Source organism: Martes martes (assembly GCF_963455335.1).
Source record: "Martes martes genome assembly, chromosome: 1".
Taxonomy (NCBI): domain Eukaryota; kingdom Metazoa; phylum Chordata; class Mammalia; order Carnivora; family Mustelidae; genus Martes; species Martes martes.
This window is the reverse complement of record NC_137888.1, coordinates 167,513,481-167,536,916: the sequence shown is the minus strand read 5'-3', so window position 1 is coordinate 167,536,916 and position 23,436 is coordinate 167,513,481. Positions and strand designations below refer to the sequence as shown.

The window sequence follows — 23,436 nt, the reverse complement described above, 5'->3', positions numbered from 1 at the left end:
ATAAATGTGACTGTACTTTGGACATTAAGGAGAGACTGCTCCTAATCCCAATATATTTATGTGTACAATACATGTAAAACTCCCCATGAAACAGACATGTTGGCTTGGTTAAAATTCCAGCAAAAGAAATCTGGGCTGGCCATAAAGATTACTGGTAAAAGTTAGCTCTTCAGAAATAGGTGAGATCCTACCTGGGAAACAAGCTAGGTGATTTCTTCAGGTCCTATTTAACTCTGTGCATTTGAGGATAATTATTTTATACTTCCTTCAGCTCCCCAGAGTCAGTGGGAGACCACCACCATCACTATATGGTTTCTGTTAGGCAAGGGTAACACAGCACTATGGGGTCTATGAAATTTGGTCAGACCTGGTCTAGATCTTCTCCCAGGAAGGCCATTGCATACATGGAATTATGGGTGTAAGAATTACTTAAGAAACTTGCTCAAGTAATCTCATTAAGAGTTAAGAAGGCTTAATGACCTTCTCCTCTGAAGTAATAAAAGCCCAGGTTTAAAAGAGATTTTCTCTGTTTGATCTGATTACCCCTATAGCTAGGCTGGAAACCAAAAAGTAAATGGCAGCCACTGCTCTGGCTTTGGCCCAAAGAGTCCAATAACCTCTGCTCAAAAGATGAACAATGCTAAGAGATTATGACTAATAAAATTGTTCCCATTCATCTCTTCATCTCATTTTAGGAGCTGTGCCATCTGGCAAGGAGTACTTTTGAGTTTAAAATCTCAGTTCTGCTAATTAGATGCCCTGAATTTACCTCTTAAAAATATTAAGTGGCTGAGATAATTGTGGAAGCTGATAAATAAGCCCCACATTCAACCAACTGATATTCTTCAAGATTTTTAATACTTAAATTCTATCACCCTTTCTGCCTCTCCAAGTCAAGCCCTTCACTCCTTCACCACCCCTTAACTACTTTTTTAGACAAGCTTTTACAGCCAAAGCATCTCTAGATCTGCCCGTGAACCCTACAGTACACAAGACCAAAGTCAGGCTGTCATAAGAATAGGACAGACTCATTCTCCAAAAGGATGATACTGAGATACTCACTCAACTACTTTAAGTCACAGAAAAAGTTTGGAGTCAGTGTCTCTCAAAGTAAAATCTCATCCATTTTTTTCACCAACCACCTAGAACACCCAAGCATCTAAACCTGGATGGAGAAGAGAATAACAGTAATGGCTAATACTCACTAAGGGCATATTCATTTAGCCCTGAACTGACCAGTGTCACTGTAAATTCATGACATAAGCCTAAAATGGGCACTCAACACTGCTATACAAATTTCTCACCTTTCTCTAGCAAACACTGCTTTACTATTCTCCAAAATGACCATGTCACACTTTTCCAGACCTGCAACACTCCCTTCTCGGCTGGCCTCACACTACTTTGAAAACACAGAAATATATATATATATATTTATATATATTTTTTTTTTTTTGAAAACACAGAAACATTCTAACCAGAGCCCTGTCATCTTCCAACTACCATCCCTTCATCTGTGCACATACGCTCTATCTTCCTTGTATTGACTGAGAAATAACTGTCCTTGCAGCAATTAAAGGCCGACACCTGGCCATCTTCGAACCTGTGGAGGTCTGCTGGGAACAGGACTCCTAAAACGACAAAAAGCTCTGGAGGCTGTGGTTCAAGGCCATTTTTGCTGGCTATAAGCCGGGTCTCCGGAACCAGAGGGAACACACAGTTCTTCTTAAAATTAAACGTATTTATGCTAGAGATAAATCTGAATTCTACCTAGGCAAGAGATGTGCTTATGTGTACAAAACAAAGAACACCACAGTGACTGCTGGTGGCAAGCCAAACAAAACCAGAGGTATCAGAGGAAAGGTAACTCGTGCTCATGGAAACAGTAGCATGGTTCATGCCAAATTCCGAAGCAACCTTCCTGCTATGCCATTGGCCATAGAATCCTGTGAGGCTGTACCCCTCAAGTATTTAAGCTAATTGGAAAGTAAATAAATAAAGGTGTAGATCTATTCTCTTGGGGTGGGGGGGGGGGGAGGAGCCAAGCCCTAAATTACCCTCTGGATTCCATCACTAAGGTCGTCCCAAAGAGACAGCACCTGTGCTTACTCACCCTCTCCCTGTCTCACATCAACAATTTCCTCCTCTTATGCACCTTTCCCACTGGCATACAAATACACCTGCGACTGTTCTGCTAGAAGTGAGAGTGTGGGTTATGAAAACAATTAGGTATAGACCAGCATTTTTTTTCTTAATGAAATAATAAGAGTAGTATGGAAAGTGCCAGAGTACATTAAAAATGGCAAGAGTAAGCAACCAAGATGTGCTTCAGTTGTTGAATGGATAAGCTATTAGTACATCCAGACAATGGAATATTATTCAGCACTAAAAAGAAAAGCACCATCAAGTCATGAAAAGACATGGAGAAACTTTAAATGCATATTGCCAAGTGACAGAAGACAATCTGAAAAGACTACGTATTACATGATGGCAAATATGTGACATTCTGGAAAAGGCAAAACAATGCAGGTAATAAAGAGATCAGTGGTTGCCAGGGGTTTGGTAGCAGAGGGTATGAACAGATGAAGCACAAAGGATTCTAAGGGCAGTGAAAATACTCTGCAGGATACCACAGTGATGCATGTCATTGTAACTCTCTCCAACACCAAGAATGAACCCTAAGTATGGACTTCAGGTGACTATGATGTGTCAATGTAGGTTCATCAACTATAACAAGTGTACCCTCTGGTGGGGGTTGTTGATAATGGGAGAAGTCATGCATGTGTAGGCATGGGGGATATATGGGAACTTTCTGTAACATTCCCCTGCTCTAAAAACATAAAGTCTTATTAAAAAAGAGAGAGAGAAAAAGGGAGAATAGGATGCAATATGGGTGGTTTGGATAAGCATAACCGGCAGGCTTTGGAACATATTTATCCCACTACTTATATTTTTTTCAGTCACTGAAATTTTGAGAGAAAAATGATAGAAGATAATTTTTTCTAAGGTTGGGTCCATTTAAGGTTGGGGGAGGGTGAATGCAAACATCATTTGAAAACATCTCAATACAATCTTTTAAAAAATGAGAAGGGTAAATATTCCTTTGTGAAACTTTTATTTCACAATAAATTATCTAATGAATTATATCTAAAATATAATCCTCAGGGTGCCGGGTTGGCTCAGTTAGTTAAGCATCTGCCTTTGGCTCAGGTCATATCCTGGGGTCCTGGGATCAAGCCCCACGTCTGACTCCCTGCTCAGTGGTAAGTCTGTTTCTCCCACTCCCTCTGCTGCTCCCCCTGTTTGTGCTCTCTCTCTGACACATTAAAAAAAAAAAAAATCTTTAAAATAAATAAATATAATTCTCACCATGGGCTGCAGTCAAAAAAGATCTGAAAGCCACTATGTTATCTCCCAACTTGAAAAACAAACAAAACCATCCCTTGACCAACACCCACCTCCGGCTACGCCCTCATTTTTCTGCTCTCCCTGACATAGTAAAACCTCCCCCAAAGAGCTGTCCACCTTAAGTTTCACTTCCTCACCTCCAATGTGTTTCAGCCGACATGGAGTGCTTCTGATGCCTCCTCTCTAATGAAACTGTTCTTGTGGAAGTTAGTGTTTACCACTTGAGTTGTGAGATGTACTGATGCCTTCCATCTCTTACTCAACCTTCTACAGTAGCATCTGACACAATTCATCATATCTCCTTTCTTGAAACACTTTGTTTTCCTAGATTTTCTAATATCACATTTCGAAGTTCCACTCCTATCTCCAGGCCACTCCTTCAGTTTTCTCCGCTGCCTCCCCACCCATCCTCTACACTCTGAAATAGCAGAATTTCAAGTGTACTGGTCGACTCCTGAAGATCTCTGAGCCTTTTTCAGAGGGCAAATGAGGTTAAAACCTATTTTATTTGCCTTTTTTTTTTGTTACACTGACATATGCACAGACAGTGCAATAGTAATGATAGATAAAACCGTGGGTGTCTTAGCATAAGCCAAGGAAGTGACCCTGAACTGTACCAGTAATCACTATATTCTACATGACCACGCACCACCCATTTTAAAAAAGTCAATCTTACTTAAGAATATCCTTGATGAAGCCGTAAGAAAATTATTAATCTTATTAAATTTTGACCCTGGAGTACCTTTTTAATAACCTTAGAGGTAAAATGAGAACTATAAATATAGCACTTCTGCTACATACCCCAAGTGCCCTGCAGAAGCATCTGTGTAATTATTTCAGTTGTGAGCTAAATTAGCCACTTTTTAAATGAACATTGTTTTTATTTGAAAGAACAGTAGACAAACTGTGATTATTCATTCTTGGATAATATATTTTCTCAAAAATGAATGAGGGAACGAAGTTGTCACTTCAGGAAAAACAAGTAACAGTATTTGCTGCCAAATATGAAAGAATAGCTTTCAAGGGAAATCAGAATTTTGGATAACTTGTATCCACCATTTTGTACAACTTCCCATACTTAACTTTTCTGTTAAGACTGGTGGTGAGAAAGGGAGACAAACCATACGAGACTCTTAATCTCAGGAAACTAACTGAGGGTTGCTGGAGTGGAGGGGGGTGGGAGGGATGGGATGGCTGTGTGATGGACACTGGGGAGGGTATATGCAATGGTGAGCACTGTGAATTGTGTAAGACTGATGAATAACAGACCTGTCCCCCTGAAACAAATAATACATTATATGTTAATTAAAAAAAAAAAGACTGGCGGTAAAACTAAGGAATGCTATTTTTTACATTATATAATATAAATGCAATATAAAAATGCAAACATTTGCAACTCAATGAATCAGTATTTTCCAAATAACCAACAAATGATACTACAAAATCATTCACCAGTAAAAGATCTATTCAAAGCACATGACAGACCAGTGGATTTTTATGCACTTAATACAGTGAATTACAATGATTAATTTTCTAAAATTAAACCAATCTTGCCTTATTAGGATCCACCCCACTTGGTTATGATGCATAATCTTTTATATGTATTACCAGATTTAATTTATTAAAATCTTGTTAAGGATTTTTGTATCCATGTTCATGAGGAATACTAGTAAGAACTTTTATTATACTGTCTTTGGTTTGTAGTTTCATGGAAACTTCAGCCTCATAAAGTGAGGTAAGAAGTATTCCTTCCATTTCAATCTTCTAGCAGAATATGTATGGAATTGATATTACTACCTTCTTTATAAATTTCACGGAATTCACCAGTGAACGCATTTGGACCTGGCATTGCTTCACGGACTGCAAATTCAATTTGCTTATCTACTTCTTCTTGAATACAGTTCAGTAATTTGTATCTTTCAAGGAAATTGTCCATTTCATGTATTTTTTTAACTAGATACAGAGGTTTATTTTAGGGCTAAATGCATTAATTTAATACAACCTATCTAGTAAAGTTAGACTTTCTTTTAGATTGTAAACGGAGAGCAATAGATAGTTGTATATTTTCTTGCCTAAATCTAATCCACATTTTTTTCAGTATGGTGTTGTTAGGTATCATTCTTTTAGTGGTTTAAATTACTTTCTCTAAAAGCAGATTTTCTGGTTTCCTTATTTTTACAGGGCTTATTTTTGGCAATTCAGTGATCATTTGGTAGTCTCAATTTCCTGTCTCAAGAAAAATCACATTGACTTCCCAAATATTGACTAAGGAGGCTCCCATCACACTTTCTAACAAGAGAATAAAAGTGACTTTTGTTGTTCTGTCTGCGGTCCACGAATACTCAAGGCTTCTTTTCCTACTCTAGTAAGGCACAGGCCATGACACCTGTATCTAGGGCCTGTGTACTTCATTCCCCTCTCCCCAAACAGATCACTGTTGAACCTATACAAAGCCCAAGAACTAAAAGAAGAAAACAAAATTCTCTTAGCACAACTTAAACATATCACATGTGGAATACTCATTCAATAAATATTTATTAAATACCTGTTTGTCAGGCACTTACATTTAAATTTAAACTAAAAATGCAACCAACCAAGCAATATAGCTACCAAACTGACAAAAACATTAAAGTGCTGACCCTGGAAAAGATATATACAAAGGCTTAATAAGGAAAAGGAAGTAACTTGGAAGTTGGTAATAACTGATAAAATGAAAAATATTTTTGGCACAAATTTGGAAGCCACAAAAGTGCTGAAATTCTTCACAGAAGTGTTGTCAATGAGTGGCCTGAGGACAGGATAGAAAGTCAGGAACGTTTCCATTTTAATTCCATTTTATTTTCACAGAGATGCTTTGAGAGCAACTATTTAATATTTTGCAAAGTGCTTAGTGATAAGCTCAAAGAATGTTAGAAATCAAAAAGCAGGCACAGAGAACTACAAAAAAGGTCAATGAATAAAAACTCAATTAAAATTCAGTTGCTTAAGTTGCTTAACAAGTTTATATCAAACATTACTATAAAAATTTATTTTAAAAAATTACTTAAGATGAAAATCTGCAACCCAAGTTCTCTGTAAATAAAGAAAATGTCACACAACTTACGATATTTCCTGTGAATTTCATCTATTTCCTTTTCTGTTTGGTCCTTTGTAAAAACCATTATCTAAAATAATCCAAAAAAACTTAATTAAAAATTTAAAATATGACAGAAACAAAAATTAGTAATACAAACTTTAAAATCTCAAATGTGGATATTTAAAATAGGGGAAAATAATCTCTTTATCTCTGTATTATATAAACCTAGGAAGAATAACTCCTGTGGATTTCCCTTAAATAGCATAATAAGTATACCTTTCACTCACTACTGTTTTCTCATCCGTAGAAAATGCAACACTAATATACAGATTAAGACTAAGATGAAGTATTAACACAACAATTAATTAAATTTCTACTTTCAACATTTAATTTTTCACATTCATTAATACAACAAGTAACACTTGAAACCACAAGACTAAAGAAGCATTTAGCAGATCATTAATAAGGCAGATTTTCTTGCTTGTCTTCTACCTTTTCCAACCTAACTTCTCCAAGTCTACTGGAAAAATAACATATAAGGAAAATATGACAGTGTAAGATTTTAGTGTTTTAAATTTCTACTTCCACTTTTGAGAATCTTAGACTTAAAAGATCAGAAATCTACTTATAGGATTCGTTATAGCTTCCATCTTATAGTTAGTGCACAGGTAATGATAAAGTCAATGAAAATCTCATTTTTTTTTCTACTATCTGATTATAAACTTACTTCCCTAAGGTCGTAGCTTTCCTTACAGACACATTACCGATGGTCTAGGAAAAAAAGTCTACTTGGGAGAGCCCCAAACACTTCCTCCAGTGTCATAGGACACAATGACTATTTTCTTCTTTGGTATCCTTTCCTCAAGTTTTGGACCATCAAGCTAGAGGAAGGCAATAGTGAAGAATTTTAAGTCTCTGATTCCCTCAATAAGCTCAAGAGATACTCAATCCTCATAAAGATTTACAATTACTTAATTTCTCCATCAATATAATCATAGAATTGCAGAATGCCAGAGCTAAAGGAGGATCTTAGAGATCATATAGTTCAATTCCTGAGTTTTACAAACGAAGATCCTAAGGGCCACAGATATTAAAGAGCTTATCAAACGCAACCAGCAGAGAAAGGACAAATATCAAGGTCACCTGATGTACAAACATATGCTTTTTCCATAGGACTATAATTGTATTTTGTCCTAGAAGATTGCTAAAGGACAGAATTCAGTGCTAAAAATGAGTTGCAATAATACATTAAATGGAAATGTGTTTCAGGATATTTCCTATTGAACAGATTTAATTCTGGCAATCTTTAATTTGGGGGGGGGGCACTCAATTTTTCTTTCCATCATTTCTACCCAGATAATGAAACAGACCATCAACATACACTTTCATTGAGTTTACTAGCTTCAAGACGCATTCTAGTCTTCTCCATATTTTCAATTTCTTGAACTATTTCAGCAGCTGTTAAAATAAGGACATACAGCCATTGTTAATACATGGTTTTCATCATTATACTATGCCCATTATACTATGGATATATAAGGTGTTAACTCTAAAGGTAAAAGGTGGGTATACATGAACTCCCTGTCCTATTCTTATAATTTTTCTCTAAGTCCAAAGTTATTTCAAAATAAAAGATTACAAAAATAATATGGAATAAAACATTGAACTCTTACACATGCAGAACAGTTGAAGACAACCGTAAGAGTAATTTTGCTCCTTCCTTTCTTACTTAAGTATATACCCATATACTTAAGTATATAGGTATAAATAGCAGTCCCAATGGAATATGAAAATTAATTTGTTAATGTGAATCCAATTCACTCAAACTCCAATGTACTAAACATAAATATACACTTTTATATACAGAGCATTACGACTATGGAGCAATAACAAAAAGTCTAACATACATGTAACAGAAATCCCAAAAGAGGAAGAAAGGGGAAGAGAAAAAATATTTGAAGACCTAATGGCCAGAATTTGCCAAATTTAATAAAAGACATCAAACCACAAATGTAAAAAACTCAAGGAACATTAAGCAGAATAAATGCAAAAACAAAACAAAACAAAAATACAAGAATAGCATATATACACACTGACACACAGAGAAAAATCTGTGTGAGCCAGAGAAAAAGAGTATATTATATAAAGAAAAATCAAGCATTATATCATGCTTCTCATCAGATACTATTCAAGCCAGAAGACAATGGAGTAATGAATTAAAAGCAGAGGAAAAATCCTGACAATCCAGAATTCTCTATCATGGAAATATTTTTCAAAAGTGAAGGAGGAATAAAGATTTTCTGCAACAAACAAAAACAGAGAATGTATTATTAGCAGATCTATACCATAAAAGCGTTAAAGGAAGTTGCTTAAGCAGAGGAAATATGAAACAAGAAACTTGTCTTCTTTATCTCTTCCTATAAGAGAAAATGAAGAATGCTAGAAATGGTAAAAATGAAGGTAAATACAAAATATATTTTTCTTTTTTTACCTACTCAAAAAGATAACTGTCCTTTTAAAGGAAAACAAGATTATTGTGTTAACAGCATAGGTAAAAATGTAAAACTCATGACAACACCACAAAGAATTAGGGATTGGGACTACACTGTTGTTAGGTTCTCATACTACAAATGAAGCATATTATTTGAAGGTAGACTGTGACTACTTGAAGGTGTCTACTACAAACCCCAGGTCAACCGCTAAAACTTTCTAAAACGAAAAAATAAACCCAAAGAAATAAAACGTATTATTAAAAGAAAATACTCAGTCCAAAAGAGAACCAATAAATAAATAAATGGAACAAAAGCAGATAAAACAAGCAAAAAACAATTAGGAAGACGTTAACTGTAAAGCCAACTATTCCCAATAATTACATTAAATATAAATGATCTAAAAGCAGTAATAAGAGATAGAAAATGCATATTATATTTTAAAAAAAACAAGAACAAAGTACATGCTTTCAGCAAAGAATCCTTTTTATTTTATTAAGATTTTACTTATTTTTTTGAGACAGAGAGAAAGGGAGCATGAGTAGGGAGAAGGGCAGAGAGACAAGCACACTCCACGCTAAGTTGGGAGCCGATGTGGGGCTCCCTCCGAGGACCCTGAGATCATGACCTGAGCTGAAGTCAGATGCTTAACTGACTGGGCCACCCCAGCACCCCAAAGTACCCATTTTAAATAAAAGACATAGGTTCAAAATAAAGGTATGGAGAGAGATGTGTCATGTAAATACTAATGAGAAGAACCATAGAATAGCTATATTAATATCAGGCACAACAGACTTTAGAACAATGAATGCTGTCAGGGATGAAGAGGGAAATTACAAGGATGCCTGGGTGGTTCAGTCGGTTTAACGTCTGCCTTTGTCTCAGGTCATGATCCCAGGGTCCTGGGATGGAGCCCTACAGAAGCCTGCTTCTCCCTCTGCCTGACACTCCCCATTTGTGCTCTCTTGCTCTCTCTCTCTCTTTCTTTTTGACAAATAAATAAATAAAATCTTAAAAAAAAAAAAAAGAGGGAAATCATACAATGATAAAGGGGTTAATTCACTAAGAAAACATTCCTACATGTGTTTGCACCTAGAACAGAAATTAAAAATTAACAAGAACTTCTAGTTCTGAAGATGGACTAGACTCGTATCTCTTCTCATATTCTTCCTAAGTATAACTAAAACCCTTAGATGTAATATAATAACAGACAATTGTAAGAGAACTATGAAAAATAGAAGGAGGAAGATGCACTGGCTAAGGGTCTCAGAATTTAAAGAACAACATGATGATGAGTTTCCTAGGCTTTCTCTTTATCTTCTATATATCCCAGACTGGGCACTGGTGAAACCTGCAACCCAGAATCATCAACCAGCTCTCTCTCTCATTCTCGTTCTCTCTCTCTCTCTCTCACACACACACACACACAAACTCCAAGAAACCAATTTTTGTTCTAGCAAAGGACTATGAAAGGAGACCAATAAACCTTTTGATAATACCTGATCTAGTCCAACTAAACACTGCTGATGCTTCCTGCCCACCAAAGTATCACCAGAGAATAAGTGTAGAGTGTGGATTCTACCCCCTTAATTCCCCCAGCAGTACCAGGAAGACTGGGGACAGCTTTTCTCTTTCAGGAACACTGTGCCAGTAAAGACCTAGTGAGTAACCTAGATCTCTATCTCTCACCTACCAGTAGCAGGTAGCATCCTCATCCCCTAACTAGTGACTGGAGTGAGGATCTCAGAGAGAAAAAACCTGAAGAAAACCATCCTTTAAACCTGCACAGCAAATCCTAAACACATTCCTGACCCACTCACATGTGAAATATCCTAAAATTAATAGGCCAGGGATGCCTGGGTGGCTCAGTTGGTTAAGCATCTACCTTCAGCTCAGGTCATGATCCCAGGGTCCTACGATCAAGTCCTGCATCAGGCTCCTTCTTCAGCGGGGAGCCTGCTTCTCCCTCTGACTGCTGCTCCCTCTGCTCATGCTTGCGCACATGCTCGCTCTCTCTCTCTCTCTCTCTGACAAATAAATAAATAAAGTCTTTGGAAAAAAATTAAATTAATAGGCCAAAAAGGTCTGAGAACTGAACCACAATATGGAATATCAGGTTTTCTGAGTGCCCCCCAGGTAGCAATTAAATGAAGCAGACCTGGGGGTATAGCTCAGGGGTAGAGCATTTGACTGCAAATGAAGCAGACCTGAACAACACTGCCAGAGTTCTGAAAACTAAATTGTCATTAGAACCATAGTCCACAGAGGGAGGCCTGGATCTGAAGCTAAACCTTAACAGGGTGACTGCCTGCTACAGTAGAATATTTTTAAAAGGAGCTAGAATCTCATATTACAGTCAAAATGTCCAGGACACAATAAAAACACTTATCAACTAAGAAGCAAATGAACCTCACTGTATTTCAGTAAAAAAAATCAAGTCACAATGAAAAAGGTAAAAAGGAAATTTTTTTTTTTTTAAAGATTTTATTTATTTATTTGTCAGAGAGAGAGTACACACAAGCAGGCAGAGAGACAGGCAGAGGCAGCGAGAGAAGCAGGCTCCCTGCTGAGCAAGGAGCCCGATGTGGGACTCGATCCCAGGACTCTGGGATCATGACCTGAGCCGAAGGCAGTGGCTTAACCAACTGAGCCACCCAGGCGTCCCAGGAAATTATTTTTTTTAAATTTTTTTTTAAATTTATTTATTTGTTAGAGAGAGAGAGAGAGAGAGCGAGCGAGCACAGGCAGACAGAGTGGCAGGCAGAGGCAGAGGGAGAAGCAGGCTCCCCGCCGAGCAAGAAGCCTGATGCGGGACTTGATCCCAAGACGCCGGGATCATGACCTGAGCCGAAGGCAGCCGCTTAACCAACTGAGTCACCCAGGCGTCCCTAAAAAGGAAATTATGACCGCATATTTGACTACATACCCTCAGTCTAACTAAGGGAGGAGGGGGAGAAGCAGCCTGGGAGAGAGAACTAGAAAATATCCTGAATTCTTTTTTATAGGTAGGTCTGTTTTGCTGTGGTGTAGTAGTACTGATGAAGCAATTTTAAAACTAATTTAATTGTGCAATAGAACTGAACAAATCAGTAAATGTGCTGATGCTACTAACGGGAGGATTCTCTCTGTGGAGGGAAAAAGGGAAATATAAATATGTAAGAGAGAAAGGTAAGGAACTCTGTCAGATTGGACTGTAAGCACAGGTTCAGTATGTCCTCATAATTTCTAATGCATATAAGTGTAAATGGATTTACATGTGTACGTACATATATAATACATAGGCATACATGCATTAGGAGATACAACTACATATCCAACAGAATGGCTAAAATTAAGAAGACTGGAAATACTAAGTGTTGGCAAGGAAGTGGAGCAAGTGGATCTCTCATACAATGAAGAATAGTGTAGCCATTTAAAAAACAGTTCAGCAGGGGCGCCTGGGTGGCTCAGTGGGTTAAGCCTCTGCCTTCAGCTCAGGTCCTGATCTCAGCATCCTGGGATCAAGCGCCGCATCGGGCTTTCTGCTCAGCGGGGAGCCTGCTTCCCTCTCTCTCAGCCTGCCTCTCTGCCTACTTGTGATCTCTCTGTCAAATAAATAAATAAAATCTTAAAAAAAAAAAAAAAAGTTCAGCAATTTCTTTACTTTTAAGCATACACTTATCTATACGACCCAATAAGTCTACTCGTGGGTATTTATCCAAGAAAAATGAAAACGTATGGCTATACAAAGATCTGTAATCCCATGTTCATCACAGCTTTACCCCTAATAGCCAAAAACTGGAACACTGCTTGACAATAAAAATGAGTGAATTACTGATAACGCAACATGGGTAAATTTCGAGAGCACTACACTAAGTGAAAGAAGCCAGATACAAAAGACTACATAATGTACAATATGTATAATTCCATTTGACTGGCATTTTAGAAAAGGCAAAACTAGAGAAACATAAAAGATCAGTATATCTCAGGGCCTTAGTGTAAGGAAGAGGGAAATGACTACAAAAGGGCAGAGGAACATCTGGGGAAGAAAACGTTCTGTATTTTGACTGAAATGATAGCTAGATGACTATGCATACATTTGTCAAATCTCACCTAACTATACACAATAAAAAAATGCATTATAGAAGCACACGATGGCACAGTTGGTTGAGCATCCAATTCAGCTCACGTCATGATCTCAGGGTCATGGATTCGAGCCCCTTGTTGGTGCTTGACACTCAGTGTCAACACTGCTTCAGACTCTCTCTCCCTCTCCTTCTGCCCCTCCCCGCTGCACTCTCCCCCTCTCTCTCAAATAAATAAATCTTTAAAAAATAATAGGATGATTATGCGCCAATTTTAAAATGCACACATAAAAAGTGAATAAATAACAAGGTGCTAGATATAAGACAATGTATAAAAATTAGCTACATTCTACATGCCAGTGACAAAAAAATAAAAACTGACATTTTAAAACAAGACATCAATTACAATTGCATCAAAAACATGAAATACCAATGAATAAGTCTTTTAAAAAAGCTCTTCATACTGAAGACTATAAAACATCACTGACAGAAATGAAAAACTAAAGGGATAAACCAAATTCATGGATTGAAAGACTCAAATAGTGTACCGATATCAACTTTGATACCAAACTGATTACAGATTCAACATAGACCCAATCAAAATCCAAGCAGATTTTAGTTTCTTGATGAAATTTTACAGGCTTATTCTAAAATTTACATGGAAATGCAAAGGGCCTAGAAAAGCCAAGGCAATCTCAAAAAACAAAACTAGAGGAACTACATTGCCAGGCAGCAAGATCTATTATAAATTACTCATAAGGGGTGCCTGGGTGGCTCAGTGGGTTAAAACCTTTGCCTTCGGCTCAGGTCATGAGCTCGGGGTCCTGGGATCGAGCCCCACATTGGGCTCCCTGCTCAGCAGGGAGCATGCTTCCCCCCCTCTCTCTCTGCCTGCCTCTGCCTCCTTGTGATCTCTGTCAAATAAATAAATAAAATCTTTTATAAAATAAATAAATAAATTACTCATAAAATAATTAAGACAACACACTACTGACAAAAGGATAAATGTGAATTGATGGAACAAAACAATTTCCAAGACCCACACATACACAGTTAGCTGATTCTCAATTAAGATGTCCTGACAATTTCGTGGGGAAAGGACAGTTTTTCAATAAATGGTGCTGCATTAATTGGCTATCCATATGGAAAAACAGGAGAATCTTGCCCTTACCTCACAATATATGCTAATATAGATTCCAGGTAAAATCTAGGTCAAAATGTAAAAGCAAAAACAATAAAACTTTTAGAAGAAAACAAAAGATCTTCCTAATCTTGTAGTAGGCAAGGACATAGAAAGCTCTAATGAAAGGCAAAATGCTAAAGATTAAATAGTACAATTAAGAACTTATATGTTTTGAATGAAGTCAGAGGGGAGCCTGCTTCTTCCTCTGCCTCCCCCATCAACCCCTCTCGTTCTCTCTCTCTCTCAGACAAATAAATAAAAATCTTAAAAAAAATTGTGCTAAACATTGTAAGTCATTGGGGAAATGCAAACTAAAACCATAATGAGATACTACCAAGAACCCACCAGAATAGTCAAAAAGGAAAAATGACAATACTGACGTTGTCAAGGATGTGAAAAAAACTGTAACTCTCTGAACCTCCTGATGAAAGTGCACATTAGTAGAAATGAAAACAAGAAAGGAAGAAAAAAAGGAACTAAATGAGGGGGGAAAAAAGCGCCCTCATACTGAGTTTTTGGCTATATTCATGAAAACTGAACAGCTACAGAAATATAACAACAATTTCACTACTAGACATATATACCCCCAAAATATGTGTGCATAGGTGCATCAAGAAATAAAAAAGATCACTCACAACAGCATTATTCTTAAGAGCCAAAGAGTAGAAAAAATCCAAATATCCATCAACCACTGAATGGATAAATAGTATGAAATACGTATACAATGGAATACTCTACAGCAACAAAAATGAAAAAAATCACACCTGCACATGAAAACATGGATGAATTTTCTAAACGTAATGTTGCACAAATGAAGCCACACTCAAAAGAATAGATAAGCTATTTATTATTCCATTTACATAAAGATAAAATATAGGCAAAAGCAGACAAAATGAATAATCCCTACTGTTAGAAGTCAAGGTGGTGATCACCTGTGAGAATGAAGGTGGTAGTGACTAGAGGTGGGGAGCACAGGGGCTTTTGGGACACTGGTTCTGACCTGAAAAGTGGTAACAAAGGTATTTTTCCCTCTGTGAAATATACTGTGATAATACACCAAACAATACAATTTGTATATTTTTCTGTTTGCATATTATACTTGTTTTTAAAAAATTAGGTAATTCTCAGGGTGCCTGGGTGGCTCAGTGATCAGAGTGGCCTCTGCCTTCGGCTCAGGTCATGATCCCGGGGTTCTGGGATCGAGCCCCACATTGGGCTCTCTGCTCAGTGGGGAACCTGCTTCCCCCTCTCTCTCTGCCTACTTGTGATCTCTGTCAAATAAATAAATAAAATCTTTTAAAAAAATAAAAAATAAATTAAAAATTAGGTAATTCTTTATATACTAAAAATTCAAACTCCAAAATATGTGTGTGGCTAAATGAAACAGGACAAACCATTAAACAGTGTATATATAATACTAACATTTATACCAAACAATAATCAAGGACATATGTTTGTGTATAATTAATAATCATAATGATAACATTTATGAATGCTAATTACTTGCTAAGGTATGGGGCTATGCATTTTTCATTTATTCCTTTCAAAAACACTATGCAGTATGCAGTATTACAACCCTTATTTTATAAATGAGAAAAGTGAGAGAATAACTAACTTGCCCATAGTCTCCCAGTCATAAAGCTGCAAAACTGGGATTATAATCATGGCTCTCTAGATCAACTCTTCATCCCACACTATCTCTGGGAAGATACACAAAAGAAACCAGCAGCAGTGGTTACCTCTGAGAGAGAATAGTGACTGAGAGACTGGCTGGGAGAAAGGCTTATCAGAGTATAACTCTAAGTACCTTTTGAAGAAATACATCTGCATGTCTCATCTGTGATCAAAATTGTATTTATTAAAATTCTGCTCTATGACTTATAATCCCTGAGCTACACAAAACTGCCTTTTTTTTTAAAAAGATTTTATTTATTTATTTAACAGAGAGAGAGATCACAAGCAGGCAGAGAGAGGAAGAAGCAGGCTCCCCGCTGAGCAGAGAGCCCGATGCGGGGCTCGATTCCAGGACCCTGGGATCACGACCCAAGCCGAAGGCACAGGTTTTAAACCCACCGAGCCATGCAGGCGCCCCACAAAACTGCTTTAACCAGAAAACAAGAACTCATTGCTTTATTAGTTTACCTGATTTAGGATGCAAAGCATCGCACTGGGCATTGTACATGTGTACAAATTCTTGGTGCCTTTTAATGAGCTGTTGTTTATTTCCTTGAACAGATAGTCCATGCTCTTTTAGCTTTTTCTTTAAATCACGATCTGAGAGTAAGTTATATACAGTTTTGGGCAGAGGCTTCCTTTTGTGAACAGAACTAAAAAGGGGGGAAAAAAAGAGATCACTTAGAGTTACTGTGAACTATCAAATGTTCTCCACATAAAACAGTTAATTGGCCCTCTGATGGAGTACCAGTGTGACTGGGAAAATAGCGGAACCATTAAGATAAAAATAGGAAGGAGAAGAAGAATTAAATTTGCAAATAAGGTTGACAGTGTTAGACATGATGCATCTGAGGTGCCCACAGCACATTCAGATACCGGAGTCTAGGTGGCAGCCAACATAGAGAAAAAGAGGTCTCAGAAAGAGGTCAGGCCTAAAGATGCAGACTGGCAACACCCATGGAAGGCCTGTGCAATAAATGCTGTGAGAATCTCACTTTAGAATCACACTTACATAGACTTTCTCAGTTCTCCATTGCTTTAAAGCATCTTTGTCCCAAAATGTGCCAGTGATTTCCATGCAAAATCTCTGCAAAAAACTGTTACCTCAGATGATCAGAGTACAAACACTATTGAGATTTAGACTACAGATTCAAGAATATGGCTGCTTTAGAAAAAGTGCCAATCCACAGGCAAAACTGCTTCCTTAAAGTGTAGGCAATCATTGTACAAAGGCTCTAGATTAAAAAAAAGATGTGTTGGGATGGTTAGTTTTAACCAATTCATTACTGCCAATGAAAAAAGAATCCTGAAAGTTGACAGGAAGATAATATTCTCATGGCATCATCTTCAAAGAACATGACTGAAAACAATAGCAAGAAATACAAGAAGGTTTTGTTCTCTTCAACTTCAATTAATTATATTAACAAATATATAAGGATTACAAGTGTATTAGCAAAACCACCACCTGTCTCTTCATTCTATTTATATAATTTATACACTGACAAGCACTAAGTTACAATTTAATATAGCAAAGCCCTATGAAATGATATTCTGCTCCCTCCAAAAAACCAGTTAAGAAACATTACTTCTTAAAATGGAATAGAAGTCAAGCTACCTCTAAGGGTTATCAATGATTTGGACAATTTTAAAAACAGAACTCCTTAGTGAGCTTTAAACTATTTAATCTGATTATAAGCTGGCTCTCTGAGTACATTACTTGGCTCAACACCATGGTATTAGGTGCTTAATAAATACGCATTCAAAATAGTCATTAAAATTCCAATATTCCAAAATTTAAATACCAAAGTTTCCAATAAAAACTAATAAGCACTTGAAAGTAAACAGTTTATCAAAAAAAAACAAAACAAACAAACCCGAGATTTTACAAAGGACTTGCATATAACTAGTTCACCTTCAAGGCCATGCTACACAAACTGGAGTAAATCTTGGAATCACCAAGGGAGCTTATTAAATTGCAGATTCTTGGTCACATCTCCATACCATCCCCCAATTTTGATTACATTCAGAAGTGGAGACCTAAAATCTATGTTAACAAGCTTCCATAGAGTAAATCTGATGTAAATCGCCCAAAGACTACACTGAGAGAAATAGTACAATTGAATATATGTAGAATGAAAACAACCAAACATTTTTCTTCTAACCAACAGTACCGCTCCCTAAATTATTTCTTTTATGCTTTATCAATAACATCTAAAAGCCAGAGATAACTATTTATCATAGAAAGACCTACAAACCCTCAAGAAAGTACATTTTTCTGAAAAGTGCCCAGTGGGCTCTATGAGACAGGTAAGATTACAGCTAACTAAAATCACAGTGGGTAGCAAGAGCTGAAACATTTTGTAGGAGTTTATACAAGCACACTGTGAGGGACAGTTCAGTAATTTTATCAAGGATAGACAATTAAACTCATGACTGTGAAATTCGAATGGGAAACTCTACAGTTTAGTGGCATTTACCATGAAAAGCACCAACAGAAATCAACAATTTCTATCCAGAATTTTAAAATATGAAGGCTGACAGATGATTCCCAAAACGTGAAGATAATACTGATCCTTCATCCATGATTTAGTGAAAGTGAGTAATGCATTTAGGAGTCTTCAGAATCTGAAGACATCAAAAGGAAGAACAGTTTTTTTGAATCAACTCTGACACAATTCTACAAAGAATGGGTTAAGGGTTGTCACCCCTATCAAAGAAATGGCCTGCCAGGGTGTTGTGGATAAAATGTTCTAAATGTCATAGTATATTTTATGTGACCAGACTCCAGGACCAGGATGTAACTAAATGGAAATGCAGTTCAATGTTCCCCTAAGCATATCTTTACAAATCAGTTTTGTAAGATGTAAATTATGAGGATAAAAAGGTTTTGGGGTCAAGGGGTGCCTGAGTGCCCCTGTGGGTTAAGCGTCTGCCTTTGGCTCAGGTCATGACTCAGGGTCCTGCAATTGAGCCCCACACCAGGCTCCCTGCTCAGCAGAGGCTCTCCCCCTGCTCTTGCTCTCTCTCTCTGATAAATAAATAAAATCTTAAAAAAAAAGATTTTGGGGGTGCCTGGGTTGCTCAGTGGGTTAAAGCCTCTGCCTTTGGCTCGGGTCATGATCCCAGGCCTCTGGGATCGAGCCCCACATCGGGCTCTCTGCTCAGCAGAGAGCCTGCTTTCTCCTCTCTCTCTCTCTCTGCCTACTTGTAATCTCTGTCAAATAAATAAAATCTTTAAAAAAAAAAAAAAAGATTTTTGGGTCAAGTAAATGTAGTACTCACTGAATTAAACAAAACCCAACAACTGCATTGATACAGGACTTCTCAAAGCCTTCAATACACTAACTGGTATAATGAATCCTTCCCTAAGAGATATGATATGCAGTGCTTCTAAACTGCAAGACAGAGCAAATGGCAGGACTACGGTATTCCAAGGAGCAGGGTTTGGAACCACTATTGGAACTTGAACTTAATTATGTTTGGATGAGTATGTCTTTGGATAAACTGACAAAACTAAATGTATTAGAAGAAATATGACAGATGCATCTAGAAAAAGAGCAGTCCAAGCAAGATTATCAGTGCTGATTTCTTACTATTCAAGGAGAAAATACTCAGCCTCTATACTTGAAACTCATTCCTCAGGAAGAAACACTTTTTTTTTTTTTTTAAGCAGGCTTCATGCCCAATGTGGGGCCTGAACTCAGGACCCTGAGGTTGAGAGTCACATGATCTACTGACTAAGCCAGCCAGGCGCCCCAGGAAGAAACACTTCTAAGGAGAAATGCAGGTCACCAGATTCTCATGGCGTATGGGAAATAACCCTCAGGATGAAGAAGCCAGAATGGAAAAGGTGGAAAATAGTTTATAAAGCATAAGTACCTTGCTAAAGTAACTCAAAGGTTATGCTTAACTTTCTTACCTTCTGAGGCTTTCCTTCTTCTCCTCACGTGTTAAACAGCTGTCTAAGTGCTTATTAATGTGATTTTCTGGAATATTAACCCCACAAACAGGACAATCCACTGTAATTTTTAAAAAGAAAAAGAGAGACTTTATTATTTACATAAAGGGCAAAAATAATGTATAACCTGTCATCTTTCAGCAATTAATATAAAAAATAGAATCCCAACCTTAACATGCACTTAGGAAAGCAGAAGAAAAAAACAATGACACCTCAGGGCAACAGGACTGGGAGAGACTATTCACTGAGTAACGGCTAAATTGTGGTAAGTCACATAATTAGAATCTGGGGCTTACAGAAGAGATTGCAAAGAATTCTGGAGATTCATTTATCAGAAAATGATTTGGTTAAGTCCTTTTCTACTGAGGGGTGACTAACCTATAGAACTAATCTTAAGTTTTTCCGTCTTAGGAGCCATTCATCTGCAGCACTATAGCAATCATAATAACATGAATAAGATAAACCTGGCTGGGGACAGGAAGCTATGCACAGCTAAACTGAAACATGTGTTGGTTTGGGCCAACTACTATCAAAATTAACAATGGTTACAAATTTAATAACTTAGCTCTTATTTGTAATTACAAATGTAGTATTCCCTTTAGGAAACACAATCACTGTCAAACTGTTTGATGAAGTTGTAGAGAATTGTGGAAGAATCTTGGGGCCCAGAGGCCACCATAATAAGGGCAGGGATGAAGCAAGAGGTCAGGCCCTCCATCTCTACTTCAATGGAGCAGGACCAATTTTAGCGATTTTATGTGTTACAGTTCGAGGTTAAGATTTTATTTGAAAAAATTGGTCTGTTGGGGAAAAAAGTTAACTATCAAGCTAAAAAGACTACAAGAACTGTCAACTGATAGACTAACAAAATATATGGTAGGAAATGCAAGATTCACATATCCTTACAAATTTTTTTTTTTTTTACAATTTTATTTATTTAGTGAGTAACATGAGCAGTGGCAGAGGGAGAAGCAGGCTCCACTGCTGAGCAGGGAGCCTGATGCAGGGCTCAATCCTGGGACCCTGGGATCATGACCTGAGCTGAAGGCAGACCCTTAACCAACTAAGCCACCAAGTGCCTCTCGTTACAAAATTTAAACCCTTGAGTACTAATATGCTAACTTTAACCTAAGTTTAATAACCACTAATAGTGGGGCACCTGGGTGGCTCAGTCAGTTGAGCATCTGCCTTCAGCTCAGGTCATGATCTCAGGGTCCTGGAATAGAGTTTGCGTCACCAGGCTCCCTGCTTAGCAGGGAGACTGCTTCTCCTTCTCCCTCTGCCCTTCTCTGCCATTTGCACTTTCTTGTGCATGCTCTCTCTCTCCCTCAGATAAACAAATAAAATCTTTTTTAAAAACGAAAATAAATAACCACTAATTGCCCTGCACTATGTGTGATGTGGGCGTACCAAAGATATCTTAGTTTCTGCCTAAAAGGTGCCCTGAACTTCACAGGTAAGAGGAGACGTGGAAACATAAGTTAAACAAGCTAATTCATCAAAAAAGCAAACTATAAACAAAATAGCCCAGAAAACAAGTGCTGTAACACTTTCATGATGTGAGATGTTAATATCATCTAACATAACTAAAGAATGATTAGGATCTGAATAGAGTCTAAAAAGGAAAAACAGGGGTCAGCAAAACTTTTTTTTTTTTTTTAGAGAGAGAGAGCAAGAGCATGTACATGACTGAGCACTGGGGGGAGTAGATATCTCAAGCATGCTCCCTGCTGGCACAGACCCCAATACAGGGTCCGATCTCACAACCCTGATATCATGACCTGAGCAAAAATCAAGACTTGGATGCTTAACATAATGAATCACCCAGTCGTCCCAGCAAACCTTTTTAGGGCCAGCTAGTAGAGATTTTAGGCTCTGCAGGCTAGATGGTCTCTGTTATAACTACTAACCACTGCCATGGAGCATGAAAGCATTCATAAACAGTATGTCAACAAATGCGTGTGGCTATTTTCTAGTGAATCTTTACTTACAAAAATAGGTGTCAAGCCAAATTTGGCCTGCAGCTTGTAGTTTTTCCAATCTCGGGGTTTATTCAAGGAATAATGGGAAGATTAGCATGGCTACTGCAAGAGGATTTCTGAGATGAAGAGGTAAGAAATAAGGTCAGACATCTAGGAGAGGGGTCTAATTGTCTATGGCTATAAATGCCAGTCAGAACAGCTTGTAAGTTTCAAAGAGGGGTATAAGAAGATAAAAGGAGCTCTTTAAGATTAAACTGGAACTGATATGACAGATGAGGAGGGAAATTAAAAGCTGAAAATTAGAAAGCTACTGCATAGTTAAAATATGAGCTAATTAAAATTGCTTCATTTTTCCAGCAATCAGCTGAATTCCTATTCTGTGAGAGAGAAAGAGTATAAAAATATCTTGCAGCACTGCTTACATCAATTCCCGAGACTGTTATAATGTGAAATGTGGTTTGTCCTTTCCCATTCCATCCCCCTCAAGATGCTTATTTATTCTCAGGTCAAATGGGATGAAAAGATTTCCCTTAAGTAAGAAAATACATATATGAAAATAATTTCCTACCTTTGGTAACCTGTTTCAAAGTTGATGTAGAGGGTGTCTCAGGAACATGACCATCTAAGGAATATGGAGCTGCCTTTTCTATGGAAGGTGTCTCTTTGGTCTTTGAAGATGTGTTCACCTCTTTCTGAGGGATGAATTTAATCTCATTCTCTTTTATCAACAACTCTGATGTAGAACCACCAGTTTCTCTGATCAAGAAATTTTCCATTAACCTGCTTCCTTGTTTTAAAGAATGTCTGAAGGCTACAGGAGTGTGTGCTTTGGCAGCAAGGTTCTTTGAAGAGGAGGAAGCAGGAGATATGGGTGGTGACTCCAAGGCAAACTGCAAAAGATGACTCCTTGAAGCACAAAAAACACAATGGATAATGAAGATGTCAAGTTATATACAATAAGTAAACTGACATAAGCTGTTCATCCAATTAACACTTGATTCTGTGAAATACCAAACTTACTCCATAATGACAATCAAACCAGTATTTCTTCAAAGCAACAAATCTGACATAAAAGGCAGTTAATCTTTTATAAAGGAAAATGGAGATACTTTAGCATCTGGCCATAAAGAATACCTGGTGTGAAACTTATTCTCCAACCATACACAACTTCAAGATCTGAGCAAAACATACAAAACAAATGTTTATAGCATGGACTATCATCAATGCAAGGCTGTAGTCACTGAAAGAAAAGGGAAACATGAGGTGACCCAACATTCCCCTAAGAATTTCCCCTGGAAGCATCTTCTGGAGTTAGGTATTAAAATGAAGTCCAAATAGAGACCAGAGGGAAGAGAGATGAGAGTTCTGAGCAAAGATGGCTAGGATCGAAGGAATAGGGCGCTGCACTGGGGGTACCCACAGAAAGAGGACCCCTCAAATCTGCACAAATTCTCATCCATTCCTGATCATCTCCAGGGCTGCAAAAGCCTAAGAGAGAAAACAAGAGAATCTCATAAGAAGCACATGTTGAGAAGCTGAGATTCCCAAGGTCAGTGAAAAGTTGTTGGGAGTCTGAGCCCAGCCAAACTGGGAAGATATTGGTAA

At 37.5% G+C, this 23,436-nt stretch overlaps 1 protein-coding gene and 1 pseudogene across 2 annotated transcripts in view; one reads left to right on the top strand and one right to left on the bottom strand.

Moving 5' to 3' along the window:
* The window catches only part of RAD18 (RAD18 E3 ubiquitin protein ligase), a 109,231-nt gene that overhangs the window by 42,565 nt on the left and 43,230 nt on the right, over positions 1-23,436 (bottom strand). The window contains exons 5-9 of the mRNA XM_080809864.1: positions 22,400-22,737; positions 19,811-19,910; positions 16,360-16,544; positions 7,863-7,939; positions 6,509-6,569 (exon numbers count right to left, since the gene is read on the bottom strand). Coding sequence (XP_080665990.1) covers positions 6,509-6,569; positions 7,863-7,939; positions 16,360-16,544; positions 19,811-19,910; positions 22,400-22,737 — 761 coding nt within the window. The remainder of the gene's footprint in view (positions 1-6,508; positions 6,570-7,862; positions 7,940-16,359; positions 16,545-19,810; positions 19,911-22,399; positions 22,738-23,436) is intronic.
* Positions 97-1,972, top strand: LOC308351314 (large ribosomal subunit protein eL33-like; annotated as a pseudogene). Its single transcript has 2 exons — positions 97-154; positions 1,568-1,972. The product of its transcript is annotated as a large ribosomal subunit protein eL33-like (transcript).